Genomic DNA, 27,037 nt, shown 5'->3' with positions numbered 1-27,037 from the left:
GGCAGGAGAATTTTACAACCTTGGGTGGAGGAGCTTGTGCACACAGGGTTTTTTTTTTTTTCCCAGAAATGGTCCAGCCCTGACTCTGGTGACTAGCGAGGCAATAAAATTAAGCTCCTGTGTCCTCACAAGCAGGACATAGAAGGACATTTAGTCACACTCTTTAAACAAGGCACTGAACACCATAAAGTTTAACGTTGGCATCCCAGGCACACGTGGGAGCAGAGACCTCTCTGCCAAAGCCCAGCAGCCCTTATTTTCTCTCTACAACGATAATGCACTCGACACAGGTCTCAACATCTGCGTGTGGAGGGTGTACCCATGGCATGGCTCACACTGGGGGCGATGCCGGGGTCCCCCAGCGCCGCCCCCATGCCATCTGCGAGGCCAGGGACACCGGCAGGGCTCCCTGCGGCACGGGGCACCTTCGGGCAGGCTGGTCGGTGGCCAAGGCGGCAGACGCTGCGCAGAGCGTGGCGCTGGCCAAGCGCAGAGGGCAGTGGAGGGCCAGGGCTGCCAGGCACCGCTCACGCCAGCACTGCGGCACGCAGCGGAAAAACACTTTCTGCTCGGTGTCAGGCTGAGAAAGGGCTTAAAACAAGGCAGATCCCCATGCACACCCCAGAGAGGGGGGTCCAGGCTGAATCCCCAGCTCGCACACAGGAGAGATGCTGGTTTAAGCTGCATGGATTTAGCCAAGACCTAAGTTTTGCACCACAATGCGACACAGCAGAGATCCCTGCCAGAAATGGGATTAAATGCAAGAGGCACAGAAGCACAGGCAGACCCTGCGGTGCCCGGGCACACTGCGCAGGCTCCCCTCCAAAATCACAGGAGCTCGTTGTCCTCCCTCTGGCTATCTCCTCCCAGACAGAGAGGGTCATTGTGGCCAAAAAGCAAGAGAAACCAGGTGCCACAATTAATTTCACCTCCTCCCAGCACCTCTTGGCGGGACCTTGGGTCCTGCAGTCCCACACTGCAGCCTCACACAGGCAGCATGCACACAAAGCTTGGTCCCTTATAGCTGCTAGGGAGAAAAACACCTTCCCATCAAACATCATGGTGCCACCCCTATAAGTGCAACAGCATCAGCTATGTGTTGCCTTTTTTGCTGTTGTTTCCTTGCTTTTTGCGTTTTTATTTTTAAACAATAAGAGCCATGGCTCTGCCCCAGGAGATGCACCTGCCCACGACCCCACAGCAGCGGCTTCACTCACCACTTGCTTTGCCGAAGGGTTTTGTCACTGCTGCAGGAGTCCTGTGCGCAGGAGACCTGTGTGTGTTCAGGAGCAAACATGGGTGACAACAAGGAGAAGTGGAGCAGCTGCAGAACAGAGACTTGGCTGGATCTCAAACCAGAGCTTCTCGTGCCTGACAGGGTTTTAATCCAGCACAGCCAGTGATGGGCACCTGGGAGCACGGGGGCACAGGTGGGGGGGATAACACAGAGGCTGCTCTTGGTTCAGGAGGGTCTGAGCCCCCTTCCCAGGAAGGAAACGGGAACAGCTGCTGTGTTGCATTTATACCACGTTTATAAAAGCACCATAACCCCAGTGTAAACGGGGAGGGCTGTGTTATCTCTGCTCTGCCTTCCAGAGGAGCTGGTGGAGACTCCATCACACAGTGGGGAAAATAAGTAAACAACAAGCCATGCAAGCCCCACAACTTCTCAGGTTCCCCTCACCTGTGCTGCTCCCCAGGCCAAAAATCAACCATTTTCAGCTGTGCCAGCCTGGGTGAAAGGAGGTTCCCAAGGCTCTGCATAGTAAAATAATAATTACCAAGTCTGTGGAGGCCAATTAAAATCTTAAGAGCATGTAAATGACTTTAACCTGGCTTGATGCAGGGGAGGGGGTGCTGTGCTGTCCCCTGTGCAGGGGGAGCGTGTTGCCCCAGGGGTGCTGGCTGTGCCTGGGGGTGTTTGGGCTGTGACAGCCCCAAAGAGCTGGTACAAAGGGAATTGTCACGGGAGAACGAGTCAGGGCCAGGAAAGGACTTGGGGATTATGAGAAGTGTTTTAAAATTAATTGGAAACCTCACAAGCAGCCAACAAGGTGGCTGAAGTACAGGAGAAATGTAACTGCGGTGCTCTGAGCTGATGAATCCCCACATTGCAGCGTGGCTGGTCGGCTGTGCCACAGCCAGGGCACAGAGCGGGGGATGAGCACCCAGGAGCTCTGCTGCTCAGTCCAGTCTGGTACTGGTGTAAACTGGGCAAGCGGAGGGCCCTGATGACATAAAATGGGTTAATAGCCTGCTGGGCTTTCTATGTCCATCCGAGCTCTTAGGAAGTGGTGGAGTCACCATCCCTGGAGGGGTTTAAAATACATATAGATGAGGCTCTCAGGTACATGGTTTAGTGCTAGTATTAGGTTAGGGTTGGACTCGATGAGCTTAAGGGTCTCTTGCAACCAAAACGATTCTGTGATCCCTGCCTGTTTCCCCATGTTCACATCGAGGGGACAGAGTGGGGTTTGCAAAGTGCCCTGAGCTTAATGCATGGATTATATATGCACACGGGCATCCCGTTTACCGGCGAAGGCCGCTCACGCTCCCCAGGGTGAGGAGGGCTCAGCAGAATCGCCCCCCCAATTCGGGTTCCCCCCTTTCGGGGCCTCCCGCGGCCCCACAGCGCCCCCCTGCGGCCATGCCGGAGCAGCGCACCCCACCTGACACCTCCCCCAACCCAAACATTTACTGCAACACGCCGATCTGTGTTGAAAACAAGAGCTCTTGCACCAGATTTTCCTCCAGACACACACACAAAAGACACACACACTCGCCCTAGGACCACCATTCTAGTATTTTATTCGTTTTCACCTGAACAACAGCAATTAGCACCAGAACGTCATTAAAGCCTCAAGCGGGTGAGCCCAAGGGTGGGTTGTCTCTGATCTACCATTAGTTTTGCCAAACGCCGCTGGGTCTTACTGGTGTGAGGTGACAGGTCAAGTGTCCTACAGCACCTGAGCCGGTGCCTCTGGCCTGTCCCCACTGTCACTTGCTGTGGCTGTCGGTTGTGAGCGCTGTTGCAAGGGGACAATTTTGGATTCAGGGCCAGAGAGAGCTGACAGCGGTAGTTTAAGCATCGCCCTCAGCGAGGACTCGTGCCACGGAAATAATCCAGCAGTCCTGGCCACAGGGTGGGACTTGGCTCACCCCGTCCTCACTGTGGGACACGCTTTGGGCATCCAGGCAAACCCAGCCCATGGACCAGGTTCTGTGGTAGCTGCTCCCCTTCCCCTTCGTGGCCTGGGCTGTATCACAACGGTTCCCATGATAAAACAGACTAATCCCAGCTGCAGGACTAGGAACATGAAAGGAACCGACCAGCACAGTAACTGCTGGGGTTGGTTGTAGCTCCTGGGTTCTTCCTGCCTAGTAAGAGGGACAGAAGTGCAAGAGAAAAGCATTGCTGACCCCACTGGAACATCACAGGGCTGTCCTAGACAATTGCAAAGGTCTCCAGAGCACAACAGCATCTATGCCGCACACAGCGCAACAAATCCTCTGGTCCAAGAGGTCCAGAGATCCATACACACTCTGTTTTGTCCTTGCCAGAGGCATCAGCACTGGCCCCTTTGGTTTTCCCAAGGGCCGCCCCGGCTCCTGGCTGGAAGCAGGAAAGGCAGGTGTCGTAGACAATCACTGATAGGCAGTTAGCCAAGAAAAGCCCTGGGCTTCGGGCTTCTTTCCCATTAAAAAGTGACCCCAATCCACCCATCCCCAGTTAACATCCAGCCCCTGGACATCATTTCAGAAATCTGCAATATTTTAACCAAAACCTACTAATGCTGTCATTACTTTCGTGATTGCACATAGCTTCCTCCATCTCCAAAGCACAAGTATCTTTGTTAACGCTCAAGAACAGGCTCAAGCTCCTGCCGGTTCCCATCCCGTGTGCAGGTGGCATGGCCAGGGTGACACGATGGCCTCCCAGCACTCACAGCCAGAAGAGCTGACCCTGGATGGCCGAGCGGGACAACTGTCAGGAGCTGAGTGACAGGTCAGATGTACCAGCGAGATTTTTGGCACGGCTCATCTCGTGCAGTCACCTAAAGCGAGGAGAGGCGAAGTAAATGGGCTGGAAGCACTGGAACGCAAGGTCATGGCACAGAGTTTTTAAAAGTCACCACTGTCCTCTCCAACACACGCCAAGGCTGGAGCAACCCCAGGCAGGCTCCGGGTTACCCTGGGAAGCGCCATCACTGACGTGACAGCGCCCGGAATTGATTTGCGGTGTAGTCCAGTCACATCAAGTAGTAATAAAACCATAAGTGGCTTCAGGAGAGCAAGCCCCATTTGCGTGAGATGAACAGCGGCTTTTAAAAAGATCACTAAATCCCATCAGTGCTCCATATACAAACCTCATTTATTTTGAAGGCTCCTGTTAAAGTGCCTTTTATTCCCAGCAATAGGCAGTTTTAAATTGCAAAATAACTTCTCGGATCAGCCAGCAACCATCTTCATTCTCGCTGACCCACAGGGACAGAGGCAAAGGCCAGCCCCTTGGGGACAAGGGCTCTAGAACACTGTGTTTTGGGTGCCTGAAGGGGGTCTCCGGTGCCCCGGTGCAGGAGTGCTGGCCCGTGGTGTGCAGGGTCTCCGCTGAGCTGCCCAGGACGACTTCACCTTCCAGAGACCTGTGGGGATCCAGAGCAGGTCTCGTCCCCAGCAGGGAGGTGTCCCAGCGGGAAGCGTGCCGCGGCTGGTGGCTCAGGCGTCATGGTCGTCCGGGCTCAGCGTGCCGGTGTCGTGCAGCAGCGGCGTTGTCTCGGAGGAGGGGGGCGGTTCGCTCGGTGTGGTGGGGTCGCTCGGGCTCTTCTTGGTGGCCGTTCTCTGAAGAGGAGAGGACAGTGGTTACAGCCGCGCGCTCAGTGGTGGCACCGTGGTCACACACCACAGTGCGCAGGTGTCACCACATCCCCACTTGGGACACGTGTGGCCCAAACCTCTTGGTCTTTCACGTGGCCAAGAACCCTTTTCTGAAGTCTTCTAAAACCAAAGATTTGTTTATCTCCTCCCCTAACAAAACAAAGTTATTTCCTTTCCTGCCCACTTCTAACGTGCCCTGAACGCCCAGCCTGAAGAGCTGTGTCACCAAGTGGACAAAGTCAGCCTGCTGCACAGCATCAGAGAAGATTGGAAAGGAGATGGAAAGGGTCTCCTCAGGGACACAACAGCTTGAAGACCCCCGACTCCAGCTGCAGCAGACCCATCCCCAGTATAACGTTAAATGCAACTCTGAGGAAGGTGAAGGATGGAAGCTGGTGCCTTCTGGCACCAAGAGGAAGGCTCCTGCTCCACCTAAAGGCTTATGACTACACAATAGTTTGACCACCCTCAAAGACAAAGTGGAGCAGATATGCATTCAAGCAGATCATGTGGGCCCCCTAACCCTAAATCATGCAACAGAGACACCCATCTGTCCACCCAACCTGTCATCTAAAAACATTTGTTGCTTGCTGGGGACCTGGATCTGGGGTGTTGTGGAGGGACTGCGAGGCTTGTCCAACCCTTTGACTGTTACCCATTGCTTCTTCTGCGTGGGCACCAATGATACCACCAGGGCCACCTGGAAAGCATCAAAAGTGACTACAGAGCTCAGGTGGAGAGAGAGAGTCATGGCAAAAAAAGATGACTGGCATTCAAAGATTACCTCCTCCAAGCTCAAGAGGGGGGCATCCCAAGTAATGCAAAAATGCCAGCAGGCTGTGTGGATAAACACAGAGCTCCTTGCCAAACTCAGATGCAAAAAGGAAGCATAGAGAAGGTAGATGGAGGGACAGGTAAGCTGGCAGGAATACAGAGGACATGTTGCAGCATGCAGTTAGGAAAGCTGAAGCCCAACTGGAATTGAATCTGGGCAAGGACAACAGAGACAAGAAGAATGACTTCTGTAAGTACACAGGTGATAAAAGGAAGACTAGATGACATGTGGGTCTGTTGCTGAATGAGGCAGAAGACCCCAGAGACCAGGAAGAAAGTCTAGAGCAAGGAAGACAGACCCTTTCTGGAAGAGGATGAGGTCAGAGAACACTCAAGCAAACTAGACATCCATAAATCCATGGACCCCAATGGGATGCACCCATGAGTGCTGAGGGAGCTGGCTGATATAATTTTGTCCTGGTTTTGGCTGGAACAGTTAATTTTTTTCCTAGTAGCTAGTATAGTGCTGTGGTTTGGATTTAGGATGGGAACAATGTCGACAACATGCTGATAACAGCTGTTGATGAGCAGGGTTGATACTAAGCCAAGGACTCCTCAGTTTCTCATCATGCCCTGCCAATGAGGAGGCTTTGGGTGCACAAAAGATTGGAGGGGACACAGCCAGGACAGCTGACCCCAACCGACCTGAGGGATATTCCATACCATATGATGTCATGCTTAGTGTATAAAACTGAAGGGAGTTGGCCAAGGGCTGGTGGGCACAGCTCAGGGACTGGCTGGGCAGCAGGTGGTAAGCAATTGCATTGTGCATCACTTGCCTTCTATATTCTTTTATTATTTATTATTATTGTAGCTTCCTTTTCTGTCCTGCTAAACTGTCTTTATCTCAACCCATGAGTTTTACCTTTTTTCTAATTGTTTCCCTCATCCCACTGCAGGGGAGTGAGCGAATGGCTGTGTGGTGTTGAGCTGCCTGCCAGGCTAAACCACAACACATTTCTGTGCCACTCTCCATAATCTTGGAATAATCCTGGCAATGGGGAGAGGTGCCCAAACACTGGAGTAAAGCAAGTGCCACACCTGTCTCTAAGAAGTTCACAAAGGAGGACCCAGGGATCTGCAGAACAGTTGGCCTCCCTTCAACACCTGTGAAGGTGACTGAGTAACTAATCCTAGGAACCATTTGTAGGCACATGAACAAGAAAAGTCATCAGGAGTAGTCAGCATGACTCCACCAAGGTGAAAATCACACTTGACCAACCTGATAAACTTTTATGATTAAATGGCTGGCTTGGTAGATGAGGAGAGAACAGTGATGGTGTCTACCTGAACTTAAGTAAGGTTTTCAAGACCATCTTCCATAAGATCCTCATAGAAAAGCCATGAAGTATGGGCTGGATGAGCAGACAGTGTGTTGGACTGAAAACTTCCTGAACAGTCAAGCGAAGAGGGTCATGAGAAGTGGCATCACACCTAGTTGGAGGCCAGTAACTGGCATCATGCATGAGGGGTCAATACTTGGTTCAACCCTGTTTAATATCTTTATTAACAATCTGCAAGTTTACGGATGACACAAAACTGTGAGGAGTAGCTGATACACCAGAGGGCCATGCTGCCCTCCAGAGGGACCTCAACGGGCTGGAGCAGTAGGCTGGCAGGAACCTCATGAGGTTCAACAAGAGGCTGTGCAGAGTCTTGCACCTGGGGAAGACCAACCCCATGCACCAGTACATGTCAGGGGCCACACAATTCCTAAGCAGCTTGGCAGAAAAGGACCTGAAGGTCTTGATGGACACCAAGTTGGACACAAGCGAGCAGCATGCCCGTGAAGCAAAGGCAGCTAACTGCATCCTGGGCTGCATCAGGAGTCCTGCAAAGGGGCACTAAAATGACTAAGGGACTTGAGCACCTCTCATGTGACCAAAGCCCAAGAAAGCCCAGAGAACAGAAGAGGGATCTTAGCAATGTGTCCAAGTATCTGAAAGGAGGGTATAAGTACAGAGCCAAGCTCTTCTCAGTGGTGTCCAAGGACAGGACAAGAGCCAACAGGCACAAACTTAAACACAGGAGGTTCCATCTGAACATTAAGAAGCACTTTTTTTTATACTGTGAAAGCTGTAAAAATTGGAACAGGTTGCCCAGCGAGGTTGGGGAATCTCCATTCCTGGAGATATTAAGAGGCATCTGGACATGGTCCTGGGCAACCAGCCCTGCTTGGGCATCGTGGGGCATGGACTAGATGACCTCCAGAGATCCCTTCCAACCTCAGCGATTCAGTGATTGTGACCCTGTAATACAAACCCAGATATTTTATACATCACAAATTCCCTCTCAAAAGCTTTTCCACTGTGGGTCCCTGCATGCAGGAGGGGAGTGAAACCCACCAGTTGATTACCTGTTACCACCATGAGTTTTTACCCATTCCAAAACTTACCTCTGGATTGTAAACACATGGAAAGGGAGGGAAATAGGCAAGAAAAGCATTTCCTCGCACCAATCCTACTTTTCATCCTGATCCCCACTGATATCATTAGGGCTGCAGACCAGGTACACCAAGAGAAACAATAAAAGTGTGTGCTTGCAGCGTGGTTAAGTGTGAGTATTAAGACATATAAATTGCCCTGAATAAAGCCATGAGATAACATCATTACTTCAACGCTTGCCAAGAGGCCATGTCTGGTACCTGTGGGCAATAAACATTTCCATTTGATTGGTTTTAAGCGAACTTGAATCAAATCAGGATGAGAGAAAAGCATGTTACCTTGGCTGGGTACCCACCTACAGTCTGGCTTCCCGCAACACCGTCCCCTTAACTGCAGGCAGCTTTTTGGCAGAGGTGGCCTGGTTGGCCTTATTACTGTCTGAGTTCTTTTTATTGCTACTCCCAAATAGAGAGCATTTTTCCTAGAAGACAATCAGGCTCGTTTATGGTGCACTTGGACATGAATTCCATGGGGGTTCCAATTTGAGGAGATTTTAAAAATCACTGTTTAACTAGAATCTAGTTATTAATGAAGATTCCAAAATTTAGGTTAAACTAAGTCCTATTTAAGATTTTGGTCAAGGTCAAGCCAGTTTTAAAATGGTCTGTTTGCCTCTTAAATGCATCACCGCCCAGGCTTTAGGCCATGTTAGCAGAGGAGAGCTACAGTGCTGCACCTGGGCACCTTTTTTTTATGCCTGTACAGATTTATGCAGTTTTTAGAACTGTAGGTCCAACAGATGCATTTCAAACTGGCTCCACTATAAGCTAGACTAAGATTTAAGTCTTTCGCAGTACCTCATCTGGACTGGGTTTACAGCACACTGCTCCCTCCAGAAGCCAGAGGCACCCAAGATACTCCAAGTAGTTGGGCTCAGTGAGACCTTCACACTGGCAGATGGACACGTGAAGGGGGGAACAATGATCGCGCTCAGCATCCCCCATGACATAACCCGTGACTTCAGGAGGGAGATGTGCATGATTAAGCAATCATTGCTGGATCAGCAACACTTCAATCAAATGAGGAACGCACCTTTGGCTGCAAATTGCTGTCTTCCCATTTACAAGCTCTTATCTGTTCATTAGGCAGAGACTTTTAGTTGTTGTTGCAAAGCTTCCTCCGAGATTTATAGGGTAATTGAGGCTTTTTAATCACATTCCAGGTAGCCAGGCACTTCCCGCAGTTGATTTTTAGTTTTAGCACTTCAAGACACTTTTGGCTGAGCACCCAGATACAGCTGGCTTACGCCTGGGTTTGGGATATTTTATAAGCAGATATCCAGTTGACTTGAGGGAATTTAAAATCCAGCTTTTCTTCCTGACAGTTTCTGGCACGGCTAAGGCTCTTTGATACCAGGAATTATGATTTGCACAAAGCAGGCTGAGGAAACGCCAGCCCAGGGCTGCACAAGGTCTTAGAAATCACTGTCCAGCAAATACAGACATTTTTCAGATGCACAGAGTGAAGTCTGTTTGCCAGCAACCACTTGCATTTGCTGAGGCAGGGGGGCTCAGCACACAAAGCCTGACCAACCCGGGAGGGTTTAACGCTGAGCCCTCAGCCCAGCATCACTCGGACCCTGCAGGGGAGGGTGTGGAGGAACAAGGGGATTTTGGATCATGCGTTTAAGTCAATTAAGCAGTTGTAGGCTTGTTTAAAATCCAATTACGTGATACTCTGAGAACCCTGGTGCTATTTAAAGTGGGTTTGCATAAGTGTTTCCATAAGGGCAGTTATGGAGGCTGCACAAAAGCAGCCCCTCGCACATGCTCTCCCCTAAGCTCACTCTCATCCTAAATGTTGCCTTTTTATCCCCCCAAGAAGCCTCTTCACTTCTGTAGCTATAGATCCAGCTCAAGCCACCTGACTATAGTGCACAACTAAATAAGCTTGCTTTGCTATAGGTTAGGGAGCTAGATCTCTGCTTCGAGAGCTAAAGCTTTTAGAGAGCTTAGTGTTATCAGATGAATGTTTTGGAGCTGAAGTTACAGATCTCCATCAGGCATTTTAGCTGGTTTACGTTGTCCTTACAGCTCAGACCAGACTCGTGCACGAACCGGGTACCCTCGCTGCCCATCGCGGGCCAACTTCTGCCCCGCTGACAGCTCCCTGTGGGCTCCAAAGGTCCTCACTTCCCAGTAAACCCAAAGGGTTTAACTTCCAGTGCTATTTGGAATAGTTTGCAGGGAAACAAGTGAGTTTCCAGGGAAAGGCAGGGTCTGGTCTGTGTTGAGAAGCAGCTACAGTGTCTGTGTCCCTTCTGCAAGAGCACAGTGACTGCATTTCCTTTGTGAACAAGCTATGCTCAAGTAGCTACTTCCCCTCAAGAAGGCTCTGTTCAGATTAGAAAACACTGGGACTCTGCAGAGATGCAGATTCGTGCAATGGCACAGTCCTGCTGCTTTCTCTGGAGGCTGGATTGATGAGCTGGGCTGGTTCTTTCATGAGCTGGATGAGCTGAGGAACACCTCCTACAGGAACTCACTTCCATCACTTGTGCACTGAGATGGCCAGAAATATTTTTATGTCATCTACTTGCAGCCCAATGTCTTGGTGGCCAAGAAAGTCCTGCTGCCATGTGCTGGCATCATTAGGACATTGTTTGTGGCATCAGCCAATGTTTCCTCAGGCATATTAGATTTTCAGCCCAATCTACATCATCTGATTAAGTCTGATTTGGCCAACAGCATTTCCCATTAGCCATCTGCAAGTTCTTACCTGACTCATTGCCAGGAGTACAACTGCTGAGATAATGAGCGGGACACTCAGCCCAAGGAAGATATACTGCAGGTATTCCAGCACGGATGGGATCAGCACCAGGTTGGTGTAAAACTGCCTCAGGACGGAGCCTTCGATGTATCCGCTCTGCTCAAAAAAAGCAAAATTGTCAGTGGCATTTCCCTCCCATCCAGGGCCAAGACAGACCAGCTGGGGAACTCCTGTCTCACCACCTCCCAGCACAGATTAGGGAATTTAGGCCAGATTCAGTCAGGCTAGAAGCTTTTACTAAGTAGCTGGAGTCAGGTGGGCATGCACACAGCTGCAGACTGCCCTCCCCAGCCCACATCAGCACAGGGATGCTGGAGCTCCCTTCTGGGCCCTATTTAACCCCGCATCTAGGACAGAGCCAGAGGTTTACCAAGTATAGTGCAGGGTTTGTTCAGCTCAGAGGGATTAATGACACAGCCAAGTATTACAAAGCCTTCTGTTGGGGCTTAATTAGTCTAGCTGGCTTAAGGCTTTATCCAAAGCGGAGTTTCCCCAGTGCTGGGTGATGAGGAAGCCATTCCCCCTCCCGCAGGAGAGGCCCTGTGGAATCAGGTCATGGAAGGCAGCTCACCTCTCCAAACCACAGGAGTGGCAGGACCACCGGCTTAATCTTCCCTGTTTGTCTAAGGAGGAAGGAAAAAAAATATATACACACTTAGATTTCTGGTTGATCACGCCACAATTAGTGCCATAATTCCTCCTAAAGGAACAGGTCTGACAGACTGATAATGGCCAGGAAACCAGTGCAAGGAGGTAGCAACTCCTGCTGTTTCAGTGAGCTGCTCCCCCCTCCAGGGATCAGCTCCAACCTGGGCCTTTCATGGAAGAGCGGAGCTTACACTTCCATCAGTGCTTAGCCCCCTGACAACAGCAGTGGGTGCCACTCCGAAGCTGAAAGTGTCTTTTTGGACACAGGCTTCAACTGCCAACCCTGCAGGCAGATGTGATTTGTTCACCAGGAGGAACAGCCCGTGCATCGGCTGCCTGGTCACGGCAAGAACGCTGCAGGAGCCGAGCAAAGCGGCAGCCACACGCTGCTAAAGGACAGTGGCTGGAGGTCACCGGAATAGCTGACACGTCACCACACGAGCCAGCTGGCTGCTGGAACCACAACAGCTGGTAATGTTAAAGCTACTTCATCTTTGGGGAAGGCAAATTAGTAAATTCTGCAGTAGCATCAGCAGTACACCCTGCTCCAGGAAGGGAGGTAGACATTTCTAAAAGGTGAGTACTTACATGATACCCACCACCTGCTTTATGTACAGGTTCAGCTGGAGCTTGATGGAACAATTCATGGGGATGCCCGTCATCTGCATAGGAAGAGACCAACCAGTTCATCAGTAAAGCCAACATTTGGCTGGAGAGCTTCGCAGAAGAGCAACCCTTTGCTTTCCATCACAGTTGCTCTGGGTGCTCCCTAGGCAGGGTGTTTTAATACAAACTTCAGCGTTTTTCAAGGCCTGATAAGCCTCTTCTGTTGTTCATCCTACCAGCAGCAAGATGGAAACACATCAATGCAAACGACTCATGCAGACAGCAAAGTACGAAACACGTCTCAGATATAGAAACCAACAGATACCACTGTTCAGCAACACCCTAAGACCATGAAAACAACACACTTCAAAGTTGGTCTCGTTGACACTCATTAAGACACTGGTTTCTCCTGACACTGCAGTTTTGCAACACACTTTTAAGGGCAGAGTTTTGTTGGATTGACCCTAATTACACTCAACAGGCTGCAGCTAGATAAGAGTAGAGTTAACTGTACTGTTATCAGTAGATGTTTGATACTGTAATAAACTTAATTAGATTTTCCATAACTGCGATAAGTAAAGCGGAGAGAACCCAATGCCTAGATAAAAAGCACAGCTTACCTCACCTCAAAAGGGGAATTTGTTTCTTGCTTCAGCAAACATCACCAAACATTTGGAAAATCTGACCACATGCAATACACGCTATAGGTGGAAGATCCCAAAGTCCCCTCCCCACTAGCAGCTGGGACAACGATGGCTCAGGACACCCCATCTCATCACCACTGGAGGGGTGAATTCACCCTTATGCTGTAGATGTGAGAGGTGTAACACAGCAGCAGGCCAGCGCAAAAGCTGCCGGTTAGGTGGGTAGGCTAAGAGATTGGAATAAGCCAGTCCAAAAATGGTGGTGATGGCTCCAGCTACATCATGGTCTTCAGACTTTGCCAGTCATCTCTCATGGCAATACACATTTGCAGATCTGGGGCGTAACTGGGCTGCTGCTGGATACACCTCCTGGTGTTATAGACCTGAGTCAGGGAAAAGAACTTGACTGTGCTTATCGAAACAATTATGCTTATCATTAGCTCTGCAATTCTCTAGAAGCCAGGCTAATTATTCTATTAGTTTACAGCTTTGACATTTTTATCTGCACATGTCCTTGCCAGTCTTTGCACTATGGAACCTGCTCCAATAAGTGCCACGCGAGCAAAGCCACCAGGGAACTGGTGGCCGGGTCCCCTCCTCAGCCCAGGCTGAGACCCCTCGGTGGGGCGAGGACCCCAGCGGGCTCCAGACTCACCGGGTGGATGTCAAGGAAGAGCCCATGCTTGTCCTTGCTGGGCTGCAGACCTTCCACAGCGTTCAGCAGGCTTGGGTCGGCGTTGTAGAAGTGAGGATGGGAAATGAACATCGGTGCATCTGGATGAGAACAAAGACACCTTGAGCTCATCCAAAACCATCTGCAACTTGTTTTGTTGAGGTTTTTAAGCCATTGCAGCCCTTGTTTTGAATGGGCTTTTATACTTTTCTCCTCCCAACCAGAAAGCTCCTTCCCCAACCCTTGCTCCATTGCTCTGGAGGGGTTCAGACCTGGTATTTAAGCCTCCCTCTTCCCCTGTGCACTACACAACACCGTCATAACTCACTGTACCCAGACACAGGTTAGGACATGAAGTCTGAATTCTCACTCCTGTGTGGCCTGCACTTGGTGTCCAAAGCTAACATTTAATTTGGCAGGGCCTGCCCCTTCCTGCCCTTGCTCCCTTCTCAGCCCGGGGGGATGTAACGCTCCCACCGGATCCTTGGCCATCCCCACAAACACCACACTGTCACAGGGCTGAGGACCAAGGGGGCTTCAGGCACATGGATCTTCCCTCTTTGTTGAGATGCCTGTGGGAATGCAAGCACAAATGCTGTACACCCAGACCCCAGAGCTACCTATTAGCCCTCTGGCAGACAGCAGAGCCCATTTTGCAGCCACCCAACCTCATATCACATCCCCACAGGTTAATATTGGTATGACAGGGGAAAAGGGGAGGAAGGACTCACTGTGCCTGCAGGAACTGACGTTGAGGATGCCGGACTGCAAGCAGGGGCAGAAGCCCTCGTTGGGTGGATACTCTGTGCCATTGGCAAAGAGGGTTTTGGGTGCCACAAAGCGATAGGTGGGCACACCCTTGAACTTCCCGGACTGCTCATACACCAGCGTCATGGATCTGGAAGGGTTCAGTGGAGAAGGCTCAGGATTAGCCAACAGGTTCCCAGCCCACAACCAGACTCTTATCTTGGCTGGATAAGATGCAGTTGCAATGTAACTTAGACTTTGAGATCAAGATAAACACTCAAAGCACTGCTTTGGATGGGGAATGAACATTTAAGCCATTTGCTTTCTATATTTTAAGCAGAGATAAAGGGTTGGTCAGGACTAGTTAGAGAGAGAAACCACAGGCTTAAAAGTGTGTTTGCAGTATTCAGATGAGATTTGTTTAAAGGCAACTAGTAACCCCCAGGGCCACTCTCCAAGAGATAATACTCGCTTTGTGCAAGCCTTGGCTCCGAGGTGGTCTGTCACAGGGGATGGACACTGGCTCAATATCTTTTGCAGCACAACTCCAGCATATCAGTTGTTAGAAAAGTGGAAAAGTTTACTACATTATTCAGCAGGAATTTTTTCTTGATACAGCAGTGCTAGTGATGTTATGCTGCATTATTTCTACCAGCTGGGCAGGATAGATGGCAGTTTCCAGGAGGGAAGTTTGCTGCCCTCCCCCTCTAGCGAGGCTTGCAGAGGTGCAGACAGCCTGGGCAGGCTAGGGAGATGCTTATCCCTGCAGCCACCTTCTGACACCAGGACCAAGGATGGGGGTTCAGGGCACGTTCAGCAGTTACGTGCATGTCTCTTGGCTGTCCTCACCTTCCAGCAAGGAGGCAGAGGCTGCTGCAGCACATCGGCCGGATCAAGCCTTGCCTACCTCGCACACAGGTACTTGCATCTCAGCATCAGCTGCACTTAACGTGCAAACAGAGCAGGGGATGAACCCTGCATGCCCTGCAGCAATGCAGACAGGCTCTCAGCCTACCAGCTGGTGTTGAGAGTCCTTCCTAGCCAGCCCGGCTAGCAGAGACACTCAGAAATTCGGGGAGAAGAGACAGTGCTGCCTGGTGACGAGGCAGAACCGCTTCCCTCAGCACTGCCCATCTGGAATCTCCTGCACAAACACAAAACCAAGCTTGGTTTCCTTATGCCTTGCCTGGAAACATGCTCTGTTTCCTAGAAGATTTCTGTAGTTTTACAGAAACAGGTATGTGTATTTAAGCTTTGATTACTGGTAAACTTCCCTTTAAGTCCTTGGCTCTGGGTCATTTTGGTATTTGCTGCTGTCCCTTGTATAGAGGAATTCCTGCACTAATATGTGGCTCAGCTGACTTCACTTGTTCTCTGTTCAACATGAGCACTTGCTTGTTTTGCAGCACTATCTACAAAGCCTGAATTAACATTATCTTCCCTAAGCTGGGGACAGGGTTTTGTGTCACTGCCTGCCTCCTGGCCTCCCCTCCCCTGGAGTTTCCACACAGGGGACTCTGCAGGACACTCCAACCCCGTGTGACCAGCTAAGGTCACAGTGTCTCATACAGGACAGAAATGCACAGTAATGCTTGAACTAGGCAGCAAAAAAAAAAAAAGCAGCAGCCTGGCAATGGTGGCACAAGCCCCCCCAACATCATTTCTGCAGGCATTTAGTCAGCTGAAATGGTTCCACAATTAGCAATAGTTTCATTTCCTTATAACAACTCTTGCTTCTCCCTCTCATCTCCCACATCTTCTCTAGAGTGGTTACTTTCTACTGATTCAACATAGGCAAGTTAGACTTCTCCAGTGCTCTGGAAGGTATTTATGAACACCGCAAGATGCTGCTAATTAGACAGCTACACTGTTCGCAAACCTCAGATGCTGCAACACGGAACTGCAGCTGAACTTTAACTACAGAAACGAGTCCTGAGCCCTCTGTGTCACTGCACAGCGACTGTGCGCGCACAGGATGAGCGTCACATCTCCTGCCACTCGCACAGGGACGAGCTGGCAGCTGTGGCCTCACCTGCAGGCATCAGGGCTGTAGAACTCCAGCGATGTTGGGGACATGAACGGTGGCCACATCTCCCCTGCCGTCCCATTGATCATGTTGCACTCGTTGCTCCGCCAGTAGTTCACCTACGGGACAGATGCGGAGAGAAGAGCTGAGAAGGACGAGCTTGCTGGAGAGTTGGCTTCCAAGAGCTTCCTAGATCTTTCCCATTCAAACATCTGCCCAGTTAATTGAAAAAAATAGGACAAGATCCACCTGTCCCAAGTGCTCCCGCAGTGGTCGATCTGTAGATTCAGTTGAGTTGAGTTAGGAGTGGAATTTCACAAGGGAAGAATAAGCACACCTTTAACAGGGGTATTTAAAATAATGCCTTAAACACTGGCCACAGGAGCCTGGGACTTCAACCATCAGAAGCAACCAGCTCCAACAGTGATTCAAGGGAGTCCAAGTGACACCAATGAGCTGAACTAAACCTTCATGACAAGCCTCTTCTCACACAGCTGCCTTCTGCGAATTTGCTAGAACAGAAGCTGCAGCAGTTGAAGGCCCATACAAATTTTCCTTCAAACCTGTCACCCAGAGATACAACAGCACCAAAAGCTTCCAGTTTATCTTGCTTTAGGTCAAGCATTGTCCCCGTATACGAGGCTTGCGGCCAAACACTTACCATCTTCAGTCCATTCCACGTATCCACCATGTGAACTCTGCTGATGTTCTTCATGCCCGTGTTCACTGTGAACAGTCCTGAACTGGAGCTGTTAAACTGCAGAGAGAAGAAACCCATTTTTAATCCACTATACACAGCAAGACTGCAACATGTTAATGACTTTGCATGCTTCATCAGCTCTAGGGGTACTTCATATACTATATGCTCCTGCATTTTAACATGCCAGCTACCAGTGACAGCTTCCAACGCATGCATTTCTGCTTGAGGAGAGAATTAAGGCAGCCTCACACAACCACCACCAGCTACACATGGCTGCTCCAAACAGTTTGTGAGGGGATTGAGCATCTGGGCTATCCACAAAAACATTGCTGTGATTTTAGTGTTCCCAACCAACAGTTTACTCACCTCTATAAATAAGCCAAATTTCCCCTTGAAAGGGATGAGGCCTGGGACAATCGCATTGATTGTGTCTACAAGAGGGTCGTCATACCCCCACATGATCTCCCCCACCGTCCGGTTCATGAACGCCTCCTGTCTCAGGCCAGCCAAGGCTCCACTTAGTATAACCTTCACAAAGTTTGGCAGGTTTTCCATCATTACAGCTGCTCCCTGGGAAGAAAACAAACCTTTGAGATAAGAGCACCATCTTTACCAAAGATAAGCAATGCATCTTTGGTGTTCAGCAAGGTCCTTCTCCTGCACCAATCAACAGCCCTAGAGAAATCCTTTGGACAAACTGAGGTTCATCGTTTATCTCCAGTTAGGGAACAAAGCACCTGAGGGCTCACAAGGCTTCATTTCACTTGGAAGATGCTCAGACAAGGTTGCAGATTCGAGCCCAGATGCTTTGCCAGCCCTTCTCCATGCTCTGTGTTTGGAAGGGCAACAGCCCAACACAACAACCAACACCCAGAAAGCAGAAAACTGCATTTTATAAGGTTAACCACCTGGTTGTTTGATTAGCCTTAAGGCCTACAAGAAAGTAAACCTGAGTCAGCATTTGGCATCAATGCCCTCCCTGCAAGCTCAGAAGCTGCTATCAATTTAGGGAGCAAGTTCTTACCATCAACATAATGTTTGGTATAACAACGTAGTCTTCTTCTGTACCGTTGGACAAGTCTGGCTGGAAGAAGAGTCTCCGGTACTCCATGAAAGAGACGGTGTCATTGTCATGGAATGTGATATTTGTTTTATACCTGTACTCTCTGCAAAGAGATGGGAGAGATGATGGGAACCTTCCCCCACACACTGGATTCTGCAGCGACATGCAGATACCAAGTGTTTCTTCCCAACTCACAACCCAGCTGATGAGAAGTTTGAGATAAAAGTATAAACATTCTGTGTCACTTAGCCAACAGCCACAAAAAGCCCAGTTCTGCCAGAGAGACACCCAGCTAAGCCTATCTACACCAACCGCACAACAATACAAGCTGTAGGACAGGAGAGGACCAAACGAGATGCCACAAGCCCCACCAGTGAGCCCACACTGGTTTGCCCCAGAGCTCCCTGATGGCTCCCAGGTTCGGGACAGCTTGATCCTCCACAGAACACTGTGGTTCTCCTGCTCCTCAAGGTTTTGGGCCATGCCATCTCTGCACCGCTCCCCTTCACTCTCTGCCGTGGGTCTCCTGGGGCTGCAACGCTCCACAGTAGCATGAGGTTGTCCCCGGCACTGTGAGCCTGTTACAGCTCACAAGGAAGCTGAAGCTCAACCCACCAGCAACAACAAGGTCCTTTATTGTGGAGCCTCTGTTCTATGGCCCACATGAGGAAAGGGCACTAATCTTGCTCAGCGGGAACACAAGAACACTAATAAGCTTTGCCCCCTTTGTTTATTCTTATTTACAGTAAGCGAGGCCTTTTCTCCAAGCCAAGTGACTGACGGGATCACAACATACAGAATCCACGTGGTTTTGTGGGGTGACCTGGCAAGCCCAGAGGAAACAAGGACATATACATACTGCCAGGTTTCCTCCAGCGCTACTCAAACAGCTTTGGATTAAACCAGTAATCTTCCCACATGAGCTTGCTTAGGCTGCTGACCTAACTTTGCCTATGTATGTAGGCGCTACATGTGTTGAATATCTCTATTTATGGATAAGTTCACATGCTCACCCAAACATCAACCATTGCTTCATTTTTCAGGTCCAGAGAAGCATCTGGGGCTTCAACCACCATCCCCAGCCATGGCAAATGCTTCACCCCTGCTGTAGGTGGGCCCGAGCAACTTCTAGTGCTCCGTACCGGTTCTTGTGACCAGAGCATTAATGTTAGGCAGATTCTGGGTCTCATGTTAGATAAAAGGTCTTCGGCCAATTCATGAAGTCTGGTATTGAGGTGACTCCAGCTCTGGCATTGGACTCTTAAATGCACAGTGAAGATGAAACAAGTCCACCCTGAAGATGGAGGTTTCCCACCATCACACCAACATCCTGCATGCCTGTGTTTGGACCATATCAACCCAGCTCTGGCTGCCCAACAGGTCCCAGCATGGGACTGAGCTCCACAACTCAGTGAAGCACAGACCAGCCTTACCACCCTGGTGGCCAAAGGTCCTACTTGTAGCTTTAGCAAGACCAGAGCAACTAGAGAACAACTGGGTCACTTTAAAATCCTGACGGAGGAGTCAGCCAGAAGCCTGGCAGGCAGGATGGTGGTTGGGCTCACACATGGCTGGACCACAAGCGGCACCCGACCTGTAAACGTAGGGTCCACGCTCGTTCAGCACCGGCTTCGCGCCCTGAAGGACCTCCTTGGGGTTCAGCACTTCGAAGAAGTGCACCGACAGGTAGAAAGGAACGGGAATGTCTTTCCACATGCTGAAGGAGATGCTGTTGGGGTCAATCCTGACGTTCTGCAAGAAGGGAGAAAAAAATTAAGAAGCCAGGAGACACAACTTTCCGTCTCAGCGGCTGCAGCTGAGCACGTCCACCCTCAGCTCCACGGCAGGCCCAGCCCAGGGCGGCAGTTCCAGTCAGCGCTCTCCAGCGGATCCAAGCGTTATGCAAAATGAAACTGAGCCAGATCTAGATCAGAAACTCTTATGTGTGAGGAAGCATGAAGTGCATGCCACAGGATATCTGTATTTTTTTATTCTGGCTCAGCATTGCAGATCCTCCCCACAGGATTTCAGAGCTGTTTTGATGTGCTGGAGGCTTCCTCCGCACTAGGCAAGCCAGCACTGAATTATTCACAGCTGTGCGTGTTTGACTTGCCTGGCGCAAACAACTCTGTCCCCAAGGCCACTGCGTGTCCGCCAGCTGTGACAGCCCCATGCAGCCAGGAGCTGGGAAAGGTGGCACCTTCATCTGCACAAATATTTGGGTACCAGCAGGGAGCACCCACTAGAAATGGCCTCAAGTTACACCAGGGGATGTTTAGATTGGACATTAGGAACAATTTCTTCCCAGAAAGGGTTGTTAAGCACTGGAACAGGCTGCCCAGAGCAGTGGTGGAGTCACCACCCCTGGAGGGGTTGGACGGACCAGGGATGAGGTTCTCAAGGACATGGGGTAGTGCCAGAGTTTGGTTATGGTTGGACTCGATGATCTTGAGGGTCTCTTCCAGCCAAAATGGTTCTAAAATTCCTAAAAAGCTGACAGAGAACTGGCATGTCCACCCAGCTGTGTCCAACAGCCCCATGCAGGACACCTTTGCCTCCTCCCAGCTGCCGTCCTGCCGTGATTCATAGCTGCTCATAGAGCAGGACAAAGGCAACACACAACTGTCGTGTCCGTATCACTGTCCCATTCGCTGGGAAGTGCCCGCAGAAGCCCAAATGTCACTTAAGCCATCACCAGCTCCCAGCCCAGAAGCTGCACCTGGGCCCATCCACCTCCGCTCCCTCCCGGGGGCTGCTCCAGGGAAAAGAGCCTGTTCCTTCCTCAGCATTTAGTAGGGGTGTGTTCCAACATAAACCGCTTCCTCTGCAAGCACAAGACCTTGCGATTTAACCTGTTTTATAATCCTCACTCCCAAGTGTCCAGTAGAGTAGGAACAGCCACATCTCCTTTCCTTTACTTGCTTATTCTGCCTTACACTCCCCAGATCCCTTGTTGCATATGCATTTATTTATACAATATGTACCCAGTTGGATGGAGCTGCATCCCAGCTCCCTGCTGCCTTTCTCAGCCCTCTCCCATCTGCACACAGCAGCTCCAGGTACTCCACAGACACTGCTAAGTAAGATCTGCTTCACAGGGCAGCCTCAGAATTAAGCTACTTGTAGGTCAAAGCAAACATGGTCATGTGTCTGAAATAAAAATAGGAAATTTTTCAATTAGATGGGTTACAAAGTGTCACTGAGAGGTCTGACTCCTGATAACATTGATCTCTGTTCCTGAGGAACTGAAAGGAACCGACTAGGGCTCATGCCCCCCAGACGGGACCATTGGAACAGCAGCTCCATCAGCAGTGCCCAAATCCTGCTTCTCCAGACCCAAGACCAAACAAGGTCTTTTCTCACCCTCTGCTCCAACTGCAAGTTATTAGGAATTAGCTATTCAGGTAGAGAGAGTCAGGACTGGCTAAAAAGAGGACCGAAATATTTTTGCACCAAAAATGTCACTCCTGTTCTGTCATTCAGCGTTTTATTTATAGGTACCAGCTCCTGACATCCATGAAAGTGAACAAAGATTGACTTTAACTGCTTAAGCCACAGGACTGCCTGGCTTCGCCCGGGCAGCAGGACTTCCAGAAGACACGTTTCAGTAGAAGTTCATTTTTGGCAAAGACTTTGCAATCACATCTAACCACAGCCATGGGCTACAGAGGGTCTATTCACCTCTTCCACCAGGAGCAAGTCTCCAGGGGCTGACCTGGGTAGGTGCAAGCCCAGAGAAATGCCTGGATGGGGGTAACGTCTCCTTTGGGCAGGGAGAAAGAGACTCGGCTAATTGTGGGAATGAGCCAATTGGTTCATTACAGCAGAATAACTGATATCCCAACAGCAATGACAGTAACACTTGTTACCAAGATTGTTCAGTAAATGCTGCACAGACCAACAACTCTGTCCCCAGCCCCACATCTTAACCACAGGGGACAAACACTCCTTTGGCCTCAGGACCTCTCTTGTGGATGAGACAGGTCTTCAGAAAGGCATCTGTTTAGGTTTCCGGGTTAGAAGGAGAGGAGGTTGGTCCATGCACAAGGCTCCTTCAGAGCACTCCTGCACATGGTCTGTCCCATTTCCAGTTTGGAAAGCGTCTCACCAGAGCACCTGTGAGCCTGGCAGCCTGCACGCCTACTGATGGAAGGAAGAACTGGCGCTGCGGGTAAAGGCAGGAGGGTCTGGAGGGAGGGCTGGTGCTCAGGGCAGCGCGCAGCCCAGCACCACCAGCACCACCACCCCAGCCAACTCCAGCTACACAGAAAACCCCCTTGCTAATCAGGGATGGGAGCCTGCTCAACCCAGCTGTGTTTGCTGGAACCCACACGAAGATTTTGAGGCTGCTCAAAGCTGCAGCAGCGACACCGAAGCAGAGACCCTTGGGTGCTCAGCTGCCTCACACTTCTCTGGATTGCACGACATATGGAAAACATGCACACACACCGGCCCCAGCACACAAACAACCGTCACCTCTGCACCTTGCACCGGGCTCTGGCCGCACACCAGCCCCACACCAAACCCCCAGCCGTGCTCCAGCTCCAGCACCCCCCAGTTTGCACCACCATCACCCCTGCACCTTGCACCAGCCCCACACCAACCCCCAAAATGTGCACCGGCTCCAGCACCCCCCGCCCTGCACACGCACCATCAGCTCCGCACCGCGTCCCGGTTGCACACCTGCCCCGTACCGAGCCCCCAGCAGCTGCAGGGCCGCCCCCCGGCTCCCGTGCACCCAAAATCCCCCAGCCCCGCTGACCTTGATGACCTGATCCTTGACGATGATGGGCCCCACCACCAGCAGACAGACCCCCAGGAGGGCGCAGGCCGCCCCGGCCACCCCCAGCCCAACCGCCACCCTGCGCCGAGCCACGGCCATGGCGCGGCAGAGCCAACCGGAGCAGCCCCACCGCCCCGGCCGCCGCTTTATGCCCCCGCGGCCCGGCCGGGCCCGGCCCGGCGGAGGGAGCAGGCGGGCGGGGGGCGGAGCGGGGCCGGGCCCGCCCCGGGGACCCAGCAGCGCCCGCCCCGCCCGCTCCGCGCAGCCGGGTGAGGAGCGGGGGAGACTGTGGAGCCGTGTGGGGGTAAACACAGAAGCGTATTAATAGAGAAAAATATATAAACATGTGTGTAAATACCTTGACCCAGGCCACCGCTGGGAGGGAGAGGGTCCCTCTGTGGCCACCGCGTTAGCAGGGTTTGCGAGCCTGTTGGCGCAGCAGGTATTTGGTGTCACTAGAAAAGGGACAAGTGTAGCAAGCCAATTTAGCTCGTTCCCACATTTAACATCTCCCGTGTGAGGAAAGGCTGGGGGAGCTGGGGCTCTTTACCTTGGACAAGAGGAGACTGAGGGGTGACTCATTCCTGGGGATCAATATGGAAAGGGGGAGTGTCAGGAGGATGCAGCCAGGCTCTTCTCGGTGACAACCAGTGACAGAACAAGGGGTAATGGGTGCAAACTGCAACACAGGAGGTTCCATTTAAATGAGAAGCAACTTCTTCCTGGTGAGGGTGACAGAACACTGGCCCAGGCTGCCCAGGGGGGTTGTGGAGTCTCCTTCTGTGCAGACATTCCAACCCGCCTGGACACCTTCCTGTGTAACCTCATCTGGGTGTTCCTGCTCCATGGGGGGATTGCACTGGATGAGCTTTCCAGGTCCCTTCACATTCTGGGATTCCCTGCTCAAAGGGGACATGCCCCTGCCTGTGCGTTTCTCCATTTGTCAGCACCAGGTGACACCAGGCTTGACCCCAAGAGCTCCCCGAAAACAAAACATCCATCACCTCCTTCTAACCTGCCTGCTTTTCCAGGAAATAGGGCGTTTTGTCTATTCTGTGCATCTACAGCGGATCTGAATAAAAGCCTGGTTGAGGCTCATTCCTAAAAGCGTCTTTAAGTCAGCAGAAATTTTTAAAATTCAAGAGTTCAGTTTGTGGCAGCCTATTTTTAAACTGTTCTGTGCATCATCTTGCTGTCTGAACTGGAAGCTGACCTGAGCCAAAGGGTTTTGAAACTGGAGCACACCTACCTGCAAACTGCTGTCTCCAAGATGACATGTGGACCCTGTTGCCTCTGTTTAATTGCTGCAGTGATTGACAGGTCTGTCATCAGTGGCCAGACCCCATTTCCCCAGCAGCAGCGCCCTCAGCCCCAGCACAAAGTGCCATGTTTTCTTTTAAAACATTTTGCTGGGAACAAATCCTGCAATAAACCCCAATGGCATTCAAAAGCTTCTTCCCATCCAGCACAGACCTGCACCATCCAAAATCATTCCTTACAGAGCCACAAGGCACTAAAACCATATTCCACCACTCTTAATTAGCAAGCAGCGTCACTTAAGCCAAATCCTACCCCACCCTTCTAGTCTGCACAGCGCAAGGCCACTTTGGGTCCCACTGAGGTCAGCGAGCAGCTGGAACCTCTCACTCCCACCACCTCCCCTTTTAAAGAAAAATCATTCCACCACCCTTATAAAGTGTTACCTGTTTTGTTGGGGTTCGTTTGTTTGCTTTTGGTTTTTGTTTTTACACTGCTCACCCTCCCCCTTCCCTTCCCCAGCCCCGTGTGGTTAACTGCTCACAAGCTCCTACATTCAGCACCCTCCACCACAAAATACTTAAGCAGAGATTGCCCTTTCAGCCAGTGTTTTTACAGGATAAGGGAGCAGTTCCGTGAGATTTATGGCAACTGCCAGAGCAGGCTGCCAGCCCTTGATCAAACTGCAGAATCAACCTTTTTTTAGGTGTTGCTGTGAATGCAAAAACCCCAGGGGAAGGATCTGCCAGTAACTGGGCAAAGCAGTACAACCAAGGCCCCCCAGCTGAAAAACAATGGCAGCGTCACATCATCCATGCACTTACACAACCGCAACAGCTGCACCACATCTGCAGGCTGGCACTGAACTCCAGCCAGTCACAAGAACGCTTACACAACCCCAGGAAACCGCAGCTGAAGGAGCAGTTGTGCTTGCCAGGCACATGAAAGCTTTGTGTAAGGCGGTTTTGCAACACCTTTGTCTGAAAAGTTATATAATTACATTTATTAGACAGCCAGACTTTGCCAATGGCATAAATAGGTGTTCACAGAACTCGAGACACACACTTCTGTGGATGCAACAACTTTATTGGAATGAACAAGTGCAGACAAACTTCTACTTGGAACCAACAACCAGCTAGTTCAGTTACCACCCCTGAGGCGCAGCACGAGATGCAGAGTAGACTCCTTCTGGATGTTGTAGTCGGACAGGGTGCGACCATCTTCCAGCTGCTTGCCAGCAAAGATCAGCCTCTGCTGATCAGGAGGAATGCCCTCCTTGTCCTGGATCTTGGCCTTCACATTCTCAATGGTGTCACTGGGCTCAACCTCAAGGGTGATGGTCTTGCCGGTCAGGGTTTTCACAAAGATCTGCATCCCGCCTCTGAGGCGCAGCACGAGATGAAGAGTGGATTCCTTCTGGATGTTGTAGTCGGACAGGGTGCGCCCATCTTCCAGCTGCTTGCCAGCAAAGATCAACCTCTGCTGATCGGGAGGAATACCCTCCTTGTCCTGGATCTTGGCCTTCACGTTCTCAATGGTGTCACTGGGCTCAACCTCAAGGGTGATGGTCTTGCCAGTCAAGGTTTTCACAAAGATCTGCATGCCACCCCTGAGACGTAGCACCAAGTGCAGGGTGGATTCCTTCTGGATGTTGTAGTCAGACAGGGTGCGCCCATCTTCGAGCTGCTTGCCAGCGAAGATCAGCCTCTGCTGATCAGGGGGAATGCCTTCCTTGTCCTGGATCTTGGCCTTCACATTCTCAATGGTGTCACTGGGCTCAACCTCAAGGGTGATGGTCTTGCCGGTCAGGGTCTTCACGAAGATCTGCATCCCTCCTCTCAGGCGCAGCACCAGGTGGAGAGTGGATTCCTTCTGGATGTTGTAGTCGGACAGGGTGCGACCATCTTCCAGCTGCTTACCAGCGAAGATCAGCCTCTGCTGATCAGGAGGAATGCCCTCCTTGTCCTGGATCTTGGCCTTCACGTTCTCAATGGTGTCACTGGGCTCAACTTCCAGGGTGATGGTCTTGCCAGTCAAGGTTTTCACAAAGATCTGCATGCCACCCCTGAGGCGCAGCACGAGATGGAGAGTGGATTCCTTCTGGATGTTGTAGTCGGACAGGGTGCGACCATCTTCCAGCTGCTTGCCAGCAAAGATCAACCTCTGCTGATCAGGAGGAATACCCTCCTTGTCCTGGATCTTGGCCTTCACATTTTCAATGGTGTCACTGGGCTCAACCTCAAGGGTGATGGTCTTGCCAGTCAGGGTCTTCACGAAGATCTGCATTTTGCTCTGGAAGAGATAAGATCACGGAACTTAAGTCACTCTGCCCTGCGCTCCCATCGCGGCCGCTCCCTGGCCGGGCTCCCCCGCGGCAGCGCCGGCCCCGCCCCGAGCCCCGTGACGTCACAGCGGAGGCCTCGCCCACGGGGGGGCGGAGCCACCCGCCCGCTTCTTCCCGCCCACGGCGCGCGCGCCCGGCTCCATCTTGAGAGGCCGCTGCGCCTGCGCGGCCGCCATTTGCCGGCAGCTGCTCGTACCCTCCTCTCCCGCCCATGTCCGCCGCCGCCTCGCGGTTATGCCGCTAAGTTAGAGGAAAACGTTCCAGCCCAGGGCCCGCCCGCAGCCCGCTATCTCCTCAGCCCGCTATCTCCTCAGCCGCATCCCCTTGCCCCTCCCCCCCCCCCACACACACCGCCCGCCCGAGCACGCAGCTCAGCCCTGCCGCCGCCACAAGCGGTCCTGCCCGCCGCTCTCCCCGCGGACGCAGAGCTAGACCGAGGCACAGCGCACTCACCACAGGGCTCACACGCCAAACCGACACCACAAAACCTTCCGATACTCAAATATCGACAACTGCGCCACCCCTGCCCCTCCCACTCCTTATATAGTATCACCGCTCCGCCCCCGCCGTTGAGATCACTCCGCCAGGCACTATTTTTCTTGTAGCGCCGCAGTTCTCCTGTGG

The 27,037-nt window shown here is 51.4% G+C and overlaps 2 protein-coding genes across 7 annotated transcripts; both read right to left on the bottom strand.

Annotated features, from left to right (window-relative positions):
• Positions 1–2,785: 2,785 nt before the first annotated feature.
• SCARB1 (scavenger receptor class B member 1) lies at positions 2,786–23,017 on the bottom strand. 5 transcript variants are annotated; one of them, XM_065033365.1, is made up of 13 exons: positions 22,792–22,916; positions 21,014–21,179; positions 19,624–19,781; positions 17,991–18,132; positions 17,333–17,536; positions 16,928–17,023; positions 16,273–16,385; positions 14,225–14,391; positions 13,476–13,594; positions 12,159–12,232; positions 11,494–11,545; positions 10,872–11,018; positions 2,786–4,839 (listed from the first exon to the last, which is right to left on the bottom strand). In XM_065033365.1, exons 3-13 carry the CDS (start codon positions 19,743–19,745, stop codon positions 4,717–4,719), a joined length of 1,359 nt encoding a protein of 452 aa, XP_064889437.1. In that variant the 5' UTR covers positions 19,746–19,781; positions 21,014–21,179; positions 22,792–22,916; the 3' UTR covers positions 2,786–4,716. The 5 variants fall into 5 exon arrangements, with proteins under 5 accessions (XP_064889437.1, XP_064889434.1, XP_064889433.1 ...); XM_065033361.1 differs by lacking the exon at positions 21,014–21,179 and adding an exon at positions 8,449–8,574 and having other exon boundaries at positions 4,702–4,839; positions 22,792–23,017; XM_065033364.1 differs by lacking the exon at positions 22,792–22,916 and adding an exon at positions 8,449–8,574 and having other exon boundaries at positions 4,702–4,839; positions 21,014–21,127.
• Positions 23,018–25,134: 2,117 nt separating this feature from the next.
• On the bottom strand, positions 25,135–27,031 carry UBC (ubiquitin C). Of its 2 annotated transcripts, XM_065033359.1 has the most exons (3): positions 26,867–26,994; positions 26,308–26,361; positions 25,135–25,623 (listed from the first exon to the last, which is right to left on the bottom strand). In XM_065033359.1, the coding sequence occupies exons 2-3, from the start codon at positions 26,353–26,355 to the stop codon at positions 25,210–25,212; spliced, it is 462 nt and encodes a 153-aa protein (XP_064889431.1). In that variant the 5' UTR covers positions 26,356–26,361; positions 26,867–26,994; the 3' UTR covers positions 25,135–25,209. The 2 variants fall into 2 exon arrangements, with proteins under 2 accessions (XP_064889431.1, XP_064889430.1); XM_065033358.1 differs by having other exon boundaries at positions 25,135–26,361; positions 26,867–27,031.
• Positions 27,032–27,037: the final 6 nt, after the last annotated feature.

Source organism: Columba livia, chromosome 17 (assembly GCF_036013475.1).
Source record: "Columba livia isolate bColLiv1 breed racing homer chromosome 17, bColLiv1.pat.W.v2, whole genome shotgun sequence".
NCBI classification, from domain to species: domain Eukaryota; kingdom Metazoa; phylum Chordata; class Aves; order Columbiformes; family Columbidae; genus Columba; species Columba livia.
Note: the sequence above shows the minus strand (reverse complement) of the source record. Positions and strands in the feature narration are given on the sequence as shown.

Coding starts and splice junctions, on each gene's coding strand:
- UBC (XM_065033358.1), bottom strand. CDS start 26,355: ATGCAGATCTTCGTGAAGACCCTGACTGGCAAGACCATCACCCTTGAG.
- SCARB1 (XM_065033361.1), bottom strand. CDS start 22,911: ATGGCCGTGGCTCGGCGCAGGGTGGCGGTTGGGCTGGGGGTGGCCGGG. Junction 12,233..13,475: donor TCTTCCTTGACATCCACCCG/GTGAGTCTGGAG, acceptor CTTCCTATGCAG/ATGACGGGCATCCCCATGAA. Junction 11,019..11,493: donor CACTCCTGTGGTTTGGAGAG/GTGAGCTGCCTT, acceptor TTTTTTGAGCAG/AGCGGATACATCGAAGGCTC.